At 43.8% G+C, this 19,600-nt stretch overlaps 1 protein-coding gene across 2 annotated transcripts in view; it reads left to right on the top strand.

Moving 5' to 3' along the window:
- LOC111866324 (serine/threonine-protein kinase tricorner) overlaps window positions 1–19,600 on the top strand; it is a 175,680-nt gene that overhangs the window by 72,074 nt on the left and 84,006 nt on the right. The window contains exon 1 of one of the 2 annotated variants that reach the window (XM_023855161.2): window positions 2,619–3,913. The exons of the other annotated variant lie outside the window; for it this stretch is intronic. Within the exon in view, the coding sequence (XP_023710929.1) occupies window positions 3,676–3,913 (238 nt within the window). The 5' untranslated portion in view covers window positions 2,619–3,675. Of the gene's footprint in view, window positions 1–2,618; window positions 3,914–19,600 lie in introns of those variants that run through there. 2 annotated transcript variants of the gene reach the window in all.

The following is a 19,600-nucleotide window of genomic DNA, read 5'->3' as shown; positions in this document are numbered from 1 at the left end:
ACGTTTCGGAAACTGGATCTGTTTCCGTCCTCAGGTGAGGGAAAAACACCCCTAAGGGACCCAACAGAATAGGTGTTTTACCTCACCTGAGGACGGAAACAGATCCAGTTTCCGAAAGGTCGTGTTTTTCTTAGTTATCTTAAAAAAACCAGGACGATGGATAAAGTCCGAAAACCCAATATCTCTATCAGTACTTAAGGTTTCTTTGTTTTGTAATCGTAGTTTTTGTTACCAGTATCAAAATTGGAATATAATTATTTATATTAAAGAATAACATTTTTAATGTATACGTTATATTTTATAAGGAGCCGGAACAGTGTATCGGTATAGCGATTGGCTACGGGCTGGACGACCGAGGGGTCGGAGTTCGAGTCGCTGTGGCATCAAGAATTTTCTCTACGTCGTCCAGAACGGCTCTAAGGCCCACCCAGCCTCCTACCCAATGGGCACCGGGGGCTCTTTCACCAAGGATAAAGCAGCAGGGACGTGAAGCTGACCACTCACCTTCACCTAGTTCTGACGTCAAGAAAATGTAGATCTATACATCCACTCCCCCATCCTTCTTCATGGTGTGGTGCTTAATTAGTTAAGCACAGGGACAGCTTCACCCTTTTACGTTATGTTTTGTACATTTACATCGTTAACCCGGAGAAGTTTACTTGATGTTAGAATTTACATCCTTTCGTTCGGATATTTGACATTTCTCTATTGTCCGAATTTTTCTCACACAACTGCAGATACCAAAAACACTTTCTTTCCTTGAATATATGCATGTATAAACAAACGTTGCTCAGATTTTCACCCTTCTGAAATGACTAAAAAGAAAGACTTGCAATGGGCTGCGCCATAGCTCAAGCGGTTAGTCGCTGGCTTCCCACCGCGGCGGCCCTGGTTCATCCCGGGTCTGGTCAAGTGGGATTTATGGTGGACAAAGTGGCGCTGGGGCAGGTTTTCTCCGAGTACTTCGGTTTCCCCTGACAATCTTCATTCCACCAATTGCTCCACAATCACCCTCACCTATCATCTGGGGCTGGTACAATAGGCCAGAAGTGGCCTCAGTACAAGGAACTTAGTCCCACCCCACTAGCAATAAAAGAAAAGACGTGCCAGGTGCAAAGTGACAGCGTATGGCTTACTTGTCTTATATAGATTTTTAGATACACGTGATGTCAGTAATCTCTGATTTGCGTTATGAAGCGTAAGTAAAAAAAAAGTAAAGCTGTTCCTGTACCAGGCCTTATTGAACTAAATGCATAGGCATAAGTTTCCTTCATATAAGCTGTAACACTGTTAAATTGGGACTTCGGGTGTGGACTGGTTCAGGGTATGAACCAGTGTTTTTGTGAATACTACAGTGAACTTCCGGGTTCCATAAAAGGCGGATAGTTTCTTAACCTGCTTAGCGACTGTAATCTTCTCAAGGCTTGTGCTTCGTGAAGACTGTTCACTGATGTAGAAAACTCACGGACTGCCGCACTGTGTAATTCGCATTTTCTCCTGTTGTCCGTGTGTGTTGCAGAATTAGTATCACCTGATCGTAATGCTGCATTAGGCTTTCAAGTGTTCTCGGACACGCTGGACAGTATTGCATGCGGAATTTCATCTTCTGCGTGTCTGTAAACGTGTTATAAAACTACGAGCCTACCTTCAGACGTTTTTGTGGCCTCTGGATAACTATTCGCATAGCCTGTTTTTGGCGCGGTTGCAGCGGGGGGGAGGTTGCAAAAATGCGCCCACTGGCTTCGCCGTGGCTGCCAGTCTAATTACTCCTGAATCGCCGAAAGGATTTTCATGAAATTTGGCGGAGTGTTAGGCTTACTGAAATATAACACGTTATAATGTTGTTTAAAAAGGGACAATAGTAACGGACGCTTGAGATACTCAAGTTGCTGCGCGTCTGGAGCATGGCTCGCCAAATTTTTGCTGGAGCGAAAAATGTTTAGAATGGAAGTTGTAGAGAAAATGGAACGCATTTTATGCCCAATACACTTTTCTCCAATTCTTACCGTTTTCCCGATAGTAAATATTAATGTGTAACTGGAGAACACAGCGATTTTAATCAAATTTTATAATGAGGTCCTCGCTTGTCCTCCCCACCTGTTTTACTATGTATGTAATTTAAGAAAGCAGCAGAAGTTGGAATTCACGAATAATTGGAGATGGCAGAGACCATAACAGGGTGAACTCACACCAGGTGTTATGCTATGCATACTGTTTCTAACTCGCTCTTCATATAAACTTTAAAAGAATATGTTGTACTGGTATTACACCCATTCCATAAAAGTTAATTGGCGGGGGTGGCTGCAGGTTCCTGAAGTTTTCACTTAACAGCAGCTAGTACTCGAAACATACCTGCTGTATCAATTACCGTCCGCGAGTAGGTTCAGATAACAGCCATTGTGTGCGCTTGCGTACGCGTAAGATTGATGTTCAGATAGTAGAGTAGGTATCTAGGGTCTCTAGTGTGGGTACCGCTACTTGCTTTGCTGGTGGTTGTACAGCCTACACGTCCCTTGGCCCGTCTTCAGGGACACCAGGTCTTGTTTCTCATCTGAACAGGTAGTGGAGGAGTGGGGTATTCCTAGCTGGACCACAGCCTGCTAGTGTGTTCGCCCGCCTGCGGTTGAGTCAGGTGATCATCAGAAGCGGGGCGCAGCTGGTCTGTTGCTAGTGATGTTTTAGTTTCGTTGCACTTTGTTTTCTACCTTGCTGCATGCGACTGTCAGTTACGCAGAAAGGATATTTGTTTATCATAATTTATTTGTATCATGGAGAGAAGAAGGTTTCAGGACTAGTATAATGTGTTTCCAAGAATAGTGAACAAGGAAGTCTGTTAGACGACTGCGTGTGCAGACGTCATTCTTCAGAGCGGTGTTCTCTCAAGTGCTTGCTTACAAGGCGAAAAATTTCAGTATGCCGTTAAGCCATATTCAGAGCTCTCATATTGCTTGCTGTTTGCCAGTGCAAATCGTGTAGTCGTGTAGGTAGGTTGTATTGCATTCCTCATAATAAAAGTAATGTGTAAGCGGAAATTAGTAATGATTGTTCACGCCAATTATTATGCGGCACGTGAAGGCGGTTGCATTTTGCAGAAGGAATAAACAGTTATTGATTGTTTTGAAGAAGCTTGCGATTTACTGAAAGCCCTCCACTTCAGTTCCAAGCCAGCGAGATCATACAAATCTCGTTCGTAAAAGTGATGGTTTGTTGTTACAAAACAATAGCGTACAGTGTGGAATAATTGTCATGAATATGTCCGTCACGAGTGCGTGACGTAGAAACATTGAACCAATGGATATGGATGGTGTGACTTCGTGTCTAGACGTAGCACCGTTTACATTTGTAACCAGCAAGACAGTCGCGCAGTGTCAGGCTGCGGTTGGAGGTGTGTGTGGTTGTCGCTTGAATTTCGTAATAGCACATGTAGTCTGCTGGTATTCATTTCACTGGATTGCAGACATTATTACTTGCGTGCGCGCGCTTGATCTTATTGTGTGTGTGTGTATAAAAATGTTTTGCAGTCGGCGTGTATTTAATTAGCAGTGCGAGTCAGCCGGTGTGTTATCGGTAATGTGAGTTGGAACGTGTTAATCGATAATTTCGATCTGTTTGTGATAATAGTAACGTTTGAATTACATATATATGTGTGTGCATTGCTTCTGCTGATGATAGTGCATGTGTGGACGTGGAAACAGATGTAGCCGGCTTAGGATTGAATACAGGAACAAATGCCCCATGTCTCCGTGTAGCCGCGAGCACGCCCCAAGCAGTCGAACTGTGTTGCTCCTTCAGGAGCACCAGCGTCCCGCAACACCTTGTAGTGTGACGCCGGGTTGTCGTCCTGATGCCACCACGGCAAGGCGCTTTCTTCGCTGGTTTGGTCGTCTGGGACGCCCCGTCATGGGAAAACAAGGTATGTTCAACGTTATCGCTGGAAGCGAGTCTGATGGTCACTGCTGATCTAATTTTTTTTTCTTGTGTGGAATCAGAAAGTCCATTATCATGTTCACAAGAGGCGTGTACTGGACCATGTCAGCCAGTACACACCTTCATTCCACATGTCTTAGAGATCTGTCGAAGCCTAAGTTTCCCAAGTGATAATTCGACGGGAATTTCATATGCATTGTTCATCTCTCCACATGCGTGCTACATTCGCCATGAATTAGATTGACATGATAATGTTTGGTGAAGAGTACACCTGCAGTTTTACACTAGATGGCGACGAACCAAATAACTGTTGCGTCTCGTAACATGTCTTCCTTGCTTAGAATTAAATGAAGGAAACATTCGGGGAATTAGTTTCACATCTTCATATTTCTGTGGAAAGTGTTGTTTTGGGTTAGGAGAATACTTCGCAGCTTGTTTCATATCCATAAGGGTGGGTGGGGCGCAGTGAACCCACACATCTAGGCCTTTGAGAATGTGCATAAAGACAAGTTCGAAATAATTTATAGGCCCATGTTACCTCATGGTCACTTGGAATAGGCATGTGCATGCGTAATTCGCAGTCCGAAATCAGAGCTCTTCGACGCTGGCGAGATACCTATCTTGACATCAAGCGCTGAATTCTTGAACGTCCGCCCTCGTGCCACCTTCGCCAGTTTTAACGAGCCCAGTCAATTACGTAAGGACTATACTGAGAGACATTTTACGTAAATTGGCCACATGGAGTTGTGACGTCACTGTGTGGTATAGGTAGAGGTGTCTTTGTGCTTTCACTTCTGCAGCAACAAGTGGCAGGATACGTGAGAAACAAGAGCTATAGGCACTACAGCCCACAATTACGTCATGTCCTCTTTGATGATGAGTGGATAAAGTTACACTCCGGCCACTTTATCCTCTGGGAATCGAACCACGATTCTCCGGCCGTTCAGCTTATAGCCGAGTCGTTATGTTGACAGAGCTATCTGGCTGATGACCATACTCCTCATTTCTTCGGTTCACTGTAGGGACAGCAGTGATAGTGTACATAACGCATCAGGACAATTAAAATGAAAGTACCGGAAGCGTTTTTACTTTGTGGACCGGTTCCACGCCCCGGCGCTTCACGGCGGCCGGTGCTTTGGTAGCTGCTAAGCGCATACGAATTTTGCCACTGAATCAGCACGCCTGACGATAACTTTCAAAATGAAGTTCGTACCTTTGTTCACAGATTACAGGAGGTGTTGGAAATGCTGTCGCTCTGCACATTCCTCGCAGCGGCGATGAGGTTCCGATTTACCCTTTGAAGCTGTTCTGCAGGAATGGTTCCGGTTTCCCTTTCATTTAATTCTTCCGTTCGGGGTTACTGTCGTAAATTTTGTAGGAAAAAATCACAAGAATCCAGATTGGGTGAACGTGCTGGTCAGATACCACTGGTGATAATTGTGTCCCTCAAGACATCGGACAAAGCCTGCATAGATATGTGCAGTGTAGGCAGTAGCAGAGTCTTGCTGAAACCAGAGCCTCTATTCTTCTGTTAACTCTGGAAAGAACTGCCCGAGAATGACCAGTACTTATCCTTCACAATTAATTGTTTCGTTAAAAAACGTAGGTCCAACAATCTTTGCACTTACAACACACCAGACACCAACTTTCACTGGATGGAGCGGGACTTCATGGGTTAGATGTGGATTCTGTGAACTCCGGTAGCTGTTACACTGTGTATCTGCGTGTGGCTGCAAGTGAAACCACGCTTCATCAGAATATGTCAGTTGCGGATCGATGTCACCTTCGACGACAGACCGTATAAACCAGCTGCAAAAATGAATCCTGCTACCTGGATGTCGTGGATTACTGTTGTTCTGTAGGGTCTAAGGGCCCGGAATTGTGTTGCCCTTCTTACACTAGACATTGACATTCCAGTCTGTTGAGCTAGACGTTTCAGTGATTTTCTAGGTATATGTTCGGGTATGACTCCTATGTCATTTATCTTCTCAGTAAGCACTCGGCGCTTGTGTTCTATTAAGAGCCCTGTTGTAAGTTTATTCACCAAACAGTGACTTATCTATCTGCTGGGAACTCTTTCGACCCCAAATTTACGTCGGAATTTTCGCAGATACATATTTTACATAGGTGTTACAGAAATACACGTTGCTCAAAAGTATACCCCACCATGGTGTACCACACTGCACATTAGCTGTAACTGAGAACAAATGGGTAACGGAGCTAATAACTGCTGCCTGCTGCAAATCATAAACAGAGCCCCATGCTTGAACCGCATTGCTCGTCGTGAAACGTAATGCCGTCAGGCGATCCGCAAATTTAATGACTTCCCATAATTGCAAGCGTTATCGGCCATCATGCATACTGATGCATAGGAAAAATTCGAAAGTGGTTCGCAGCCAGTGATGCAGCGGTCGCCATTAAGCGCAGAGTCTTGAACCGTCCAACAAACTAAACTCTTGTATAATGAATGCTAAAGCTGCCGTTTAACATTCCCAATAGGTGACTCGCTAATATTAAAGTAAAAAAACAAACGTGCGAGTATAACGTTTATATTAAGTATAGGTCTCGTTAAGACAGTAGCGGACAGTGGCCAGCGTGATGCTAATGTGGTGAACCCAGCCATTTCCACAAACATTAGAACAGTGACTGTCACATGCGGCCTTCGGCTGTTTTAATGGCCAGTAAAAGTTTTGTTGAAAACGTTTTGTCAATCTTGAGACATTTTCTCGTATGTTTTGTAAATGCTGTCACAGTTTTTATGCGGATAATTTGAATCTGCTCCATTACTGCAACCCTCCATCTTCACTTCTGGAACAGAAAGTGTCGCAACAAATTGAGAAACGAAGATTCCGTTCGGTTAATTGGAAGAATGCCCAGTGTGCATGCTTCCATTTAGTAAGATGGTGTAAGTCAAGGTAATCACATTTTCGTCGCGCCATGCTTTAAGTTTCAAGTCAATAACAGACTGTTTTACAGGATTACTGTACGCTTAAAAAGGCGGGTCTTATGTGGCTGCAGTACGTGCTTCTAATTTCGTAGATTCTAAAGAGTTCTGACGTTGGCGTGTAACCCTAAAGAATTGTGTTCTCTAGTTTTTTTAATGCCGGACGATGGACTAGTTAGTTAGTTATTGGAGAGGGTGGGTTTCCCCATGCACTTAGACTAGTATTGGTCCATTGTGCTTCCCTCTGTGATATTCTACCAGTCTCTATACCCTACCGATACTGGTGCTTACCATCAGTCCCGACCAAGCCAGCGAGTTCGGTCTCTACTGGCTTAGCGGTATATATAATGCTTCCCCCATCTATCAGAGGCGTTAGAGGCTACTGTTGGGCGGGAAATGTCCTTGAATTTTGCTCAGTGACCTCCTTAGGAGATAATGAGGTTCTTCTACGTGCCGTAAAGCTACGACACGGGACCCACGGCTTAAAGTCCCTCCCGGAGGACTTGTTCCCTGAAATTTTCCGCCCTTAAAAATTCCACGACCTCCGCCGGGTTTGAACCCGCGTACTACGAGTCATGAGGTGGGAACGTTACCTCTAGACTACGGAGGCCGCTGGACGATGGACTAAGTCCGAAACCCAGTACTTCTGAGTTCTAATTTCGAGTTAGGCCGCAGGAAAGTTTTGTTCGAGAACCACTGCTATTGGGAACCCGAATTCTGAAGTTGGGGTTATTAGTTTCTTTTGGATTTGCTTGCTGGAATGTATTGGATGAATTGTAACTTATTTACAAAGCTCTAACGGCGGAGAAGGTTATGTAGTGTGGAGTGGTTGGGGATGCGGGTTTTCGTGGCTTATTTCAGGCCCCACGGCATTAAGTAGAAAGCACCGAGGAAAACCACGAAAATACCTAGTAATTATTGTTACCGGGCTTAGGTTGCAACTGAGAGCCTCCTGAGTACATGCTAGAAGTGCCGCCGCTTGAGGCAGCTTGTGGAATATGTTAATTAGTATGTTTTCATTATCACACATTGTTTGAAATCTAAGAGATACTAATTATAATAGTGAAGGCAAGGCTTACCCTGTTTAGACTCCGGAAGTTGAGTATTAATGATGAGCTGTTCACTTTCCTGTTTACCCCCGTGAAACGCCCCCTCCCCCCACCAGGAATGGACAAGAGGCTGGGGTGGACAGCAGAGCCGGCCTCCCCCACGGCACTGAATGATATTAATTATTTTAAAGATGATATTATAATAATAACAATCAACAACGCATTTCGTTGTACGTAGATAGGCTCCTTTTCCAACAGTATCAGAGTAGCCGCTTGCAATGAGAAAGTAATGCTCGTAAACTGTTCAACGAAAGATTGAGATGATGTTTGAAGAACGGAAGCTCTTTCTGTAGGTTCTGAAAGTTGATATTATTAAATCGCCGCCGAATTTACTAAATATAGCCAGTTTGGTTGTCGTCATGATGACGGGTCCCCCGGAGCGCAGGGCTTGGTGCCATTTCACCAGACGAAGCGATCCGAAGGGTGAAAGTAAATTTGGCCCCGTGAATAACAAGTCAACTCTGTCACATTGTAAGTCTTCTGACTTGGGACCTTGGGAGTAGAGACCGACATTGCACAGGAATATGTTTCCTTCATCTTGAGATTCGAAACGAAAAGGTAACGTCCAGACCGGCATGTGTTAAATTGGCCGGAAAATAACGAAAATATAATTATTATACTTAGATGCGTAAGTAAAATATATTTACTAGGAGAAATTTCAGTAATAAGTTTATTTTTGGAAATTAGTTATTAAATATTAGCATTCCCGTGCACTGAAATTTCAGATGCCTTTTTTTTTTTGTTCCTGGCTGTTACGTACGTATAACACATTTAGATTCTTGAGACACACCTGCGTCCTTTTTTTTTTTTTGACGAACACAATTTTTGTATCGGCGTTCAAAGATAGTGTTTAAGCACTAAAACGACTTGTCTTCAGAATTTCACATTTATAAAACTGCAGTATACTGTTTAAAACTACTCGAGCAGACGGTTACGTTATCTTAAAATGCATAAATAAAAATAAGTAATGAAAATGTAGCTTTCCTTGCTCCAGTGTAAACTTTACCTTCATCCCGCCCCCCACACATCCTTCACAGCAACGTCAAGAATTGCACATACGTTCCACGTGTCCCATGTGAAATGGAACTTTTCTNTATATATATTTATTTATTTATTTATTTATTTATTCTTCTGCAATGCACGGTTTGGATGGACCGGAGTGATCTGGACTTCAAATATATAGGCTTTCTTGACTCCGCTTTGCCAAATTTTCAACGGGATGGATGGACGGACGAACATTAATTAGGACGCCTCTGTTGTGTAGTGGTCAGAGTTCCTGGCTACAGGTCCGGGTTCGATTCCCTGCGCTACCAGATTTTTTGAGTAGTAGTGGGTCTGGAACGGGGTCCACTCAGCCTCGTGAGAATAATTGAGGAGCTATTTCAAGGAAATATCGGCTCCGGTATAGAAAACCGAAATTAACGGCCGTGGGGATTCGTTGCGCTGACCACGCGACATCCTCTATCCGCTAAAATTGGCACTATCTTCGCCGACAAGCGGCGATCCAGACTACAGGTCACGAGTTTCTTTTTTGTTTGATGGATGGACGAACGATTGATTTATACGTTTTGACCGTGCAGTAATATATGCTCTGCGATTTCAGAAACCTGATCTTAATCCTTGCCATTTATTGTTCTGAGTTGTTTGAAGTTTACAAGAGAAGCCACTGAACGGAAGAACCAAAAATATACATAGGGAAATTGGAAGTATTCCTTTAGAACAGCTTCAAAAGGTAAATCAGAACCTCTTTCGCCGATTCGAGGAATGTCTGCGTGTAGAGGGTATGGTCTGTGAAATGTAACTACTTCATTCCGAATGTTAACGCCAACAGGCATATTTATTCATCGGCAAAATTCGTATTCGTCTCACATCCAGCGGTGCACCGGTCAGCAAAGGTTAGAACCTCCCTGTACATTGTAGCGTGTAGACCCATTACTGGGTAACGACTGCAAAAGAAACAAGTAACATCCGCTGCTAGGCAGCAGATTCTTAATAAGTAAATATGCTCAGCCGTTAGTAAGTAACGCCTTCTCAAACAAACATACTCCCACGACAACGAATCCACACATAAAGGAATTGTTGGTAACAGTTTTTTTCTACGCGGTCCGTGCCAAGGGGGTTTCAGTGGGACAAGTTTAGAGTTTAGTTCAGTTGTGGGATATTCGACGGACAGTAACGACGTGTGCGCAGAAGCCGAATAATCTCCGTTGTTAACATCCGTTACTGGGAAGCGACTAATGAAAGCAAACTGAGAAGGCTTGGCATGTGCAGTAGTGATTTGTAATGTGTGAAGCTAGCGATAATGCGGTAGTTACGATCTTGTCAATAAGTTCAATCTCCAATCCAAACCTTGTCTGTAGTCACACACATACACGTGACAACAATAATATACAAGGAATGTATGGATATAGGGGCTCAGTTTACATTGTCTCGATCCGATATCCGTTGTATGTTAGTTGTAGCCATAGTGAAACGCGTTTTGCAGTATTATCAGCTGCATGAACACTGCGTGCTTCTTGTAATGAGGAAGGAAAGTGGTTTTGATTCTCAGAACATGACAGTGGTGCGAAACCTCGAAGGAATGGCTGACAAATTTGACGTAGACACGATGTGTACTAAGTAATAAGCTGTTTTTTAAAAATATGACGGTGACGATTTACTACCAATAATAATAATGATAATATTGTTTATAGTAGTTTGCAGATAATCTGCCTGGACTGGAACTCGATCATAAGATCTGCACACAAGTCCAGCACGATATCCCATTGACGTAATTGCAAACCGTTTGACAAATATTGCATACACGTAACAATAACAGGGCAGGATGTCAAAGATTACAAGCCTCTGCAATTGAAAAGTAGGCTATGTGAGTTTCCCCGGAACAACTTAGTCTCTGCAGACAGAACAAAGGGACATTGATATTCAAAAGTAGGTACATGTATAATAGATAACACAGGATGTCGCATGCATATTGTGTACATACCTTATCAGCTGCCCGTGTAGCATGACGTGTTGTATACTTTTTGGGCCGTGTTTTCGGTGTTACAGAGGTCATGTGGGACTTTCACAATGAGAGCCGATTATGGTGAACAAAATAAACGAAGTTCGTTGGCTGGTTAATTTTGACGTAAACTGTCATGCCCTTGGTTTTAGTTTGCATTGACTCAGCCGATGTTGTAAGCTGACCTTGTTCAGTTCTGCTACGACGTTTGTTTTATTTATTTAATTTTTATTGCTTTATTTGAGTATTTTTTTTAACCACGTCGAGGTTGATCGGTTCACGTTCTGACGGGTGGGCGGAAATTGCTAAGGGGTTCCCAGGGTTACCATATCATCATACTGCCTTTTGCGATTTCGTGTATTGAATTTCTTTTACAGCTGACTGTCCACATCAACATCCCCGTAATCATTATGGTACTGGTTTTGCCACAGCAGTTTATGTGCATGACTATAGTTATTTTTCTTCTAGAGTTATGTAGGTCTCTTTCTCAGATACTAACATTATGTATTGGTATGTTGGGTTTTTGGACTTTATCCATCGTCCTGGTTTTTAAGATAACAAATAACACGACGTTTCGGAAACAGATCCAGTTTCAGAAACGTCGTGTTTTTATTTGTTATCTTAAAAACCAGGACGATGGATAAAGTCCAAAAACCCAACATATCAGTGTGTTATACACCATCGTCAGAATCCTATAGTAACTACTAACATTATGTATATTTGTTAACGGTTCTTTCATATCTCCGTGATGCTGTTCCACGGTTTCCAGCGCGACTTGCAACTTGCATGTCCCTCCGGGGAGATGAGAAATGAGTTAAACTCTTCCCAGGTGCCAGTCTTAAGAGCGAAGCCAGGACCTTAAGTGAAGTACACACCATTTGAGTGCAGGCGGAATAGCCAGACATAGCTCTGGCTGTGCCGTTCTAGCGTGTTACCGCTAACTGGAGCTGGGACGTAATCAGTTACAGGTGGAAGCTATAGAAGGTTATTCTCGTGGCCGAGGCTTAAAGTTGCCTCTCGCCAATCGTATGGGTCTTGCCGTTAGGTTTTTAAAACTCAGAACTGTTTGCTGAGATCGGGTCGTGTTCGAGGCCCTACGCCAGCTCAGACTGGAAGATTCTGTGATCGTGACTCCTGTCCCAAGATACTTCGTCACGTTCTTCTAGTGAACAGGAACACACCTGCAGTAGTAGTTATTGCTTCATTCCTGCGCCGTGATTCTGAGCATCCTAATAGAAGGCACAGAAAAGACCACGAGAACACCATTTTATATGTACAGAAGACGTAGGATAATATTGCAGGCGTGGTGTAGAACACGATCCGACAAAAGAACGGGATACTTTCTGAGGTATACACCGAAAAACAAGCAGAAGCGTTTCTGAAAGCGAATCTGTTGGTCTCTTACCCGGAATGTCGAGTGCATTCTTCTGTGAATTTGAAGGGAAAGCACTGACTCTGGACGGGATGTCACATGAGAAGACGGCTTTGGCAGATCACTACGTTTCTGAAACGTACAGGTTCATCGGAAGAAGCACGACAAAATATTTTCCGCCTCGAACTGTCTTTTTGACGTTTGACGTTCCAGCATTACTGTGTCGTGTCGGAGTTTCCATACGCCCATACATTCCATACTCTGTGCGTTGTTTCCGATGTCAGAAATTTGGCCACATGCAGCAGCTGTATGCATCTTGCCTTGATTGTGGCGTCTTCGGCGAGACTGGGCACTGTGAGGCACCATCCTTCAACCCTCATTGTGTTCACTGTTCTGGAACTCGCCCATCCATTGACAGGTATTCCGCTGTTTATAGACAAGGACAACTAAGAACAGCGTGTCAGGGAAGGACCTTGTTATCTGCAAGTCAGAAATTTTTAGAACGTAAGTTAGTCTGGAATTCAGTTGTATGCACCCAACTCTTCACCGCTCGCGAGGTGATGATGCCACAACTCAGCCTGGCAGCCCCACTTCACAGAACATTCTAACCATTGTTACTGTTTGTAAGCGACTGAAGCCTATAACCAGAATGATGCTATGTTAGGCAGTTCCATGTTCAGTATAGAGATCATTCCTTATTGCCTCAAGTTCTCTCACACGAAACGATGCTCGTTCAGGTACCCGGAAGAAACAGTCCGAACCATTACTCATGCCGGAACGTGTAAACAGTTTAAAGGAATGTGGAAGGAAGCGGCCGTGGCCTAATTTGAGTTACTATCCCAGCATCTGCCTTAAGGGACTGGGGACAGACTTGGAAATTCGAACCTGGGACCTCCCAGATACGAAGGAGGAGTGCTATCCATCAGACCGCAAACCATGGTCCTCCACGTTACATTGGTATCCACTGCGCACGTTGTATTACTTTACCTTGTGTATGTATAATTGTTAAAAATAACTTTTAGTATTGAATTTGATATAATAATGGTGTGTAATATTACACCCAGAAACAGAAATAAATGATGGAATTTAAGTGTCGATGGTAACAGATTGTAATACGTTACAAGTGTGAGGACATCACGGAACTATTAGGAGAATGGATAGCTTAGTCATCATAGCGACCGGGCTGCGGTCGGGATAATTTTTTTTTCTGTGGCGCTACAGCCCCAATTTGGGCCTAGGCCTACCTCCATGAAACTCTCCGTTTCACTTCGGTTTACTAGATCTTAAACATTCGGTAGGACTCCTTGGGCGAGTGATCAGCGGTCGGGATCATAGAGGTTCGATTTTCAGCAGGAGGCAGGGATATCTCTTCTCGTCACAGCCACCAGCTTGGCTCTGGCGCCCACCCAAGAGACCTATCAAGTGTGTAATGGGGGTTCATTACTTGGGGGTGAAGCGGCCGACTCGTGAAGCTGGTCCCTCACCTCCAGTTAGTGCCCATGTTGAAGATGACGCGCTGAACGACAAGGGCAGATTTTTACCTGTACCTTAGCTCGGAAATGTATTCCAGTGAGTCAGATATTCGAGCCTAAATGTAAAATTCTTTTGATATGTTTTCAAATTATATGTAAGTTTGTTTCTATTTAAACCATTCATATTAGAAACTTGGTTTCCATTCTGGTTATATTTTTCAAATACATACACACACACACACACACTCATACTGAGCAGTTCGTCGAAAAGGAACTTGTTACACAGTTACAGTAGTTGATGTACGGAATGAGCTGTATCCAGTCTTAATGACGGGAAAGAAGTAGTTCCAAGAATAAAACAGTATTGAATATATTGGGATTTCATGGTGGATCAGCACGATTATGGATCCTGATTTTTTATGTGGGTACCGTGTAACTTCAGCCTCTGTTGCCGATGTTTCGGAGATCTGTACTGTATCCGTCTTCAAGGGGAAGTGATGGCCGTTGCGGATAATTATAATTGGGCCGGTGGGGACTACTTCATTTGTTTCGAAACACAGGTCCACGTTAGTAGAATCTGACACTAAGCTTTCACTTCCGCTCTCACAGAGTTTCTGTTTGAAGTTTAAAATTTCTCACCACGCGATTGAACCACGACACTGTATTGAAAGCATATCCTCGTAAAAGTAGGTCTATGGTCGTACTGTGAGACTGGAATCAGTTACACATTTTTTTTTGTAAAATGTTTCCAGACAACGCCCGAAGTCCTTCATGGTTTTGTTGAACTCTCAAAGGAAGGAGTAAGGAGCCGGTATCGCTCAGACAGGCTTCAAGTTGGATCGGGGTTTGATTCCGAACAAGGGTAGAGATTCTTCCCTTAGCACCATGGCCATACCGGCTCGGGGGTCCACCCAGCCTCCTTTAGAAAGAGCAAGGAATGTTTTATTTCCTTGGGGTAAAAGCGGTGGTGGTGTGAAGCAGACCACTCATCTCCAGCCTGTGCGAAGGTTAAGAATTGGTGAAGCTGTGCCTCTGCTCGCACATGTTGTGGTGTTATGCTTAATAGAGGAAGGGACAACTTTTGTACGAGAATGCCATCTATCCATCGCCACCCTTTCGTTTCCTTTGTGCGGGAGGTATCTGACCCAGTCCCCGCTCAGACTGGGTTCTACATAGTTTCTTCTTTGTGCCGGTCACATTGTCCCGTGTTACATCCTGCGATCGCTGTCGTTCCCATGCTACGTCATATGCACTACTTGTGGTTTCATTTACGTTCGTCATAAATCTTGTCCCTACCCAATGTGGCAAAACAGGTACCACAATAGTCTTTTCGTTGTTCAGCCAGGAAGAATGTTAGAAATGTGTTTGGGTGGCCCCACGCATTTGTAATTCATAAACTCATAATGAGGAAGCGCGTACTCCATTCGTCCTGGATATGTTACGGGTAAAAATGTAAAAAGAGTCGAGCACAGATACTGTTACAGTCGCGAGCCGTCTCTGCCCTCTTGGCTCAGTTTTTAATGCTCATGCATCGCATTAGTTGGTTCTCAGAACGTCAGGAGTTTGTAAAAGCTTCTGACTCTTGGATTCCATATAGTCATTCAAGTCAACGTACGTGCGGAAACTGCGTGGCACCAAGGCCAGTCGGCACAAAAACCACTTGAGTGTAGTGAAGAATTCTGACCACTGTTTGTACAAATATTGAACAACTTAATAAAACGAAGACCATTTTAAAGCTTTCCATAACCATAGTTTGGTATTTATGACTATCTGAATTCGTGACTGGATGTGGTTTCTGAGATCAGCATGTTGCCTTTATGACCACGTCGTTCCCAAATTTCTTGCCCAGTACTGTAATTCCGAGTTATGTTTTTATTGTTTTTCGCAGGCACATTTCGTCAGTATAAGCCATGACACTTGTCCTTAACTCATTTCGCAGTTTGAAACCGTGGTCGTAAATGTGCTAATTGGCCATAAACCAGAAGAAAAGTTGTAACTGGAGGTGTAAAACGCAGCACCAGTTTCGAAATTTGGGGTATCTCACAGCAAAAAGTAAAGGTTTCGCTGGGCTTAATATATTAAGTACCACGCCATGAAGACTTAAGTCGGAGTGGAGATATGGGTCCAGGGTTCTTTACCTCGGCACTAGATAAAGAAGAGGGACAGTTTAGCGCTCCGGAGGAAATCTTGGTGCCCTTTGTGTAGGGCGCTGGGTGGGCTCCACAGTCGGTCTGGACGTTGTGGAGAGGAGGAAATCTCTTGCCAGAGATGTAAGTCCGACTCCACCGTCCTTCCGCCCCGTAGCCTAGTCGCTATATGGACTAAACTATCCCAGAGAATTCTGAAATGTTCCGCTACAGCATATTAGCTGCTCATGTGAGATAACAGATTTTGAGGAACGAAGAGTGTCATCTTGTGGGGTGTAACGGCATGTAGTTAGGTCAGAGTCCGCTGGATGACCGGGTTTCGAATACTGATAAGGTCATGAATTTTCCTCTACTCTATCGCTTCCAGATACGCGATGGGGATCACCCTGTGTGTGTGTGTGTGTGTTTTTTTTGTTTCTTTGGGTGGGGTGAGACTGAGTCTACTTGGTATGTCACCCACAAATTGGCCTATTGTACCAGCCAGGGGTGGATAAATTATGATGAATGATGAATGTGGAGTAGTCGGTGGAATGCGAATTGGCAGGGGAAAACGAAGTACTCGGAGAAAACCTGCCCCAGTACCACTTTGACCAGCACAACTCCCATATGGTCTGACCTGGGCTCGAACCCTGGCTGCCGCGATGGGAAGCCGGCTACTTACCGCCTGAGCTATATGACACGACCGACCACCCAGCTTACTGTCCAGTGGGTGCCGGAGGTTGTTTCTTTGGGGTTCAGGCGGCCGGGAGAAGCTGGCAACTGGCTTCACCATGTTCGGAGGTAAACACTTGGAGTACGAATTTTCTGTATAATTATTTCAAAATGTAGTTCCTGCCTCGCAGGAAACACACCGTGTCACCATTGGTGAATACCAGTTAATTGATTCTGTTCAGAGAAATACCATTGTTTATTCTGAGGACCATACGAAACACATAAATACACAGAATTATTGATGTTTTGGACTTCTTCCATCGTCCGGAATTCTAGATAACAGAGGACACGAAGTTTCAGAAACTGATCTGTTTCCGCCTTCAGGTGACAGTGATCCAGTGATTGAGATTAGCTCTTTCTAAGGGGCCCAACTGAGTAGGTGTCTTCCTTTCTCACCTGAAGACTGAAACAGATCCAGTTTCCGAAACGTCGTGTCTTCTGTTACCTAGAATTCCGGACGATGGAAAAAGTCCAAAACCCCAGTAATTCTGTGTCATCCACCATCGTCAGAACCCTTTAGAATCTACATAAATACAGCCTGTGAATAAAAAGAGCATTTTCTAAATGTTAAAGCAGGTGATATCCGTAGTGACCACTGTGCTTTAAGGGGTTAATGTCTGGATCTGTACCTCTGTTCCCCATACATCCTTATGGCATGGTGCTTATTTAAGTGCCTGAACAACTTTACCTGCCATCGTATTAGATACATTCATCAGACTTAAGATGGGGGCCAGTAATGGCGGGAGCTCTTTTGAACACGGTAATGAACCTTACCGTTCCATAGCATGCAGGGAATATCGTGAATGGTTGAGGAACACAACCTACGAAGAAGGACAGAGCTCCATGAAGTTAGATGATTCTTAGCGGATAGACGTTCGAACATCGTGATCTTCAGTCCAGTGATGCAATACGCAGTTCATGTTTTTTTTTCGGTCATTTTCTTAATTGCGGTCTGTGGGACTCTTAACAGCTGGGTGTAGTTATGTCGCCCGTTTTCTGTCATGTTATCTTACAGCCAGAGAATTTTCTCTTGCACTCCTCCGAACGCTGGTCCCTCTCAGTTCTAAAGAGTAACATCGAGAACTGCTGGGAGAGTAGGCCTACTGGGCCATGATTGTTTTCAGTCTTTCCAGTTCAGCAGTCATATCATCTTACCATTGGACACCGTACAACCTCTACAGGGAAACAAACCAAGATGTACGTAACCCCGTGTGCTGCTCAGCAGCCATGTCACTGAATTCTTTATACTTCAGGCCATGTGGTATGTGGTGTCGTTTGCAACATTAAGGCTCCCACACACCAAAGCGATCTCGGTGGCAGTGACGGTCACGGTGAGCCTTCTCACACCAACAACGCGGAGGTCGCGATCAGTTTGAAAAATCGCATAAGCACAACATCGTAAACGTTGCATCGATTATCTTGTATGGAAGAAGCGTTACATTTGGTAGCGGTAGTTGATGAGCAGCAACAAGCAAGGTAATTTGTTCCTTTTATTGTGTACAATTGAAGAAATCTGAGAAGTTATTACAGATATTAAAATCACAATATATTTTTCAGAAAGAAGAGTAAGAAAACGTGGATTCACGACCTTAATCTGCTTCGTGAGCGTGAAGGAGAATTTCATACTTTGTATCGACAACTGCGGAAAAATGAAGAACGATTCTATATTTACTTTCGGATGCCAGTTGAATGCTTTGATGATCTACTGGACCTAATTAAGGGAGATATTATGTAATTTTATTTCTTCAGTAAGTTGCTCTGTTGTTGTACTTATTATTCATGCTAACACACATNGGTGTCGTTTGCAACATTAAGGCTCCCACACACCAAAGCGATCTCGGTGGCAGTGACGGTCACGGTGAGCCTTCTCACACCAACAACGCGGAGGTCGCGATCAGTTTGAAAAATCGCATAAGCACAACATCGTAAACGTTGCATCGATTATCTTGTATGGAAGAAGCGTTACATTTGGTAGCGGTAGTTGATGAGCAGCAACAAGCAAGGTAATTTGTTCCTTTTATTGTGTACAATTGAAGAAATCTGAGAAGTTATTACAGATATTAAAATCACAATATATTTTTCAGAAAGAAGAGTAAGAAAACGTGGATTCACGACCTTAATCTGCTTCGTGAGCGTGAAGGAGAATTTCATACTTTGTATCGACAACTGCGGAAAAAAGAAGAACGATTCTATATTTACTTTCGGATGCCAGTTGAATGCTTTGATGATCTACTGGATCTAATTAAGGGAGATATTATGTCATTTTACTTCTTCAGTAAGTTGCTCTGTTGTTGTACTTATTGTTCATGCTAACACACAGCGACGCGGACAGCGGCCAGACTCGACAAGCTGCATCTGATCGCTACCGCGGAATAGAACGCTGCACTGTCCGGAACGCTGCCCGCAAGATTGCTGCCTATCTGAAAGTGTCTGTAAGTTCAGCAGGAAATATCTGACCGCCATCGCGCCCGTCACCGCCACCGCGTTTGCTCAGGTGTGTGGGAGCCTTTATGTTTCATATATAGGTAAATAGTGAAAAATTTGTTTCGTCTGATTTAAGGTGCCGATTCATGAGAATCCCATAACATACTTCATATCAGGCAGGCAGATTGTCTGTTGGGCGATTTCTCAGTGATGGCACCACCACTCCGCAGGAAATATGTCGCCTCACAAACCGCAAATAAATCGGGCGGCCTTCATGATATTACATCCCTTTTTTTTTGTGTTAGCAGATAAGATATTGCGTTCAAAAGCGAGATTATTAGCAGAACTGAACAGCTACAGCAGTGTCTCCAATTGCTCGATGCTGTAAAGGGAAGTTGGCATCATGGAATCCGTGTGTGGTTCCCTGCCTGTCAGCAGCCCGTTCCGTTAGATTGCAGCTACAAATGTGTATCTGTTAAGATATTCACACTAA

This window comes from Cryptotermes secundus, unplaced genomic scaffold (assembly GCF_002891405.2).
Source record: "Cryptotermes secundus unplaced genomic scaffold, Csec_1.0 scaffold40, whole genome shotgun sequence".
NCBI classification, from domain to species: domain Eukaryota; kingdom Metazoa; phylum Arthropoda; class Insecta; order Blattodea; family Kalotermitidae; genus Cryptotermes; species Cryptotermes secundus.
The sequence above is the reverse complement of the archived record's forward strand: the minus strand, read 5'-3'. Positions and strand labels throughout refer to the sequence as shown.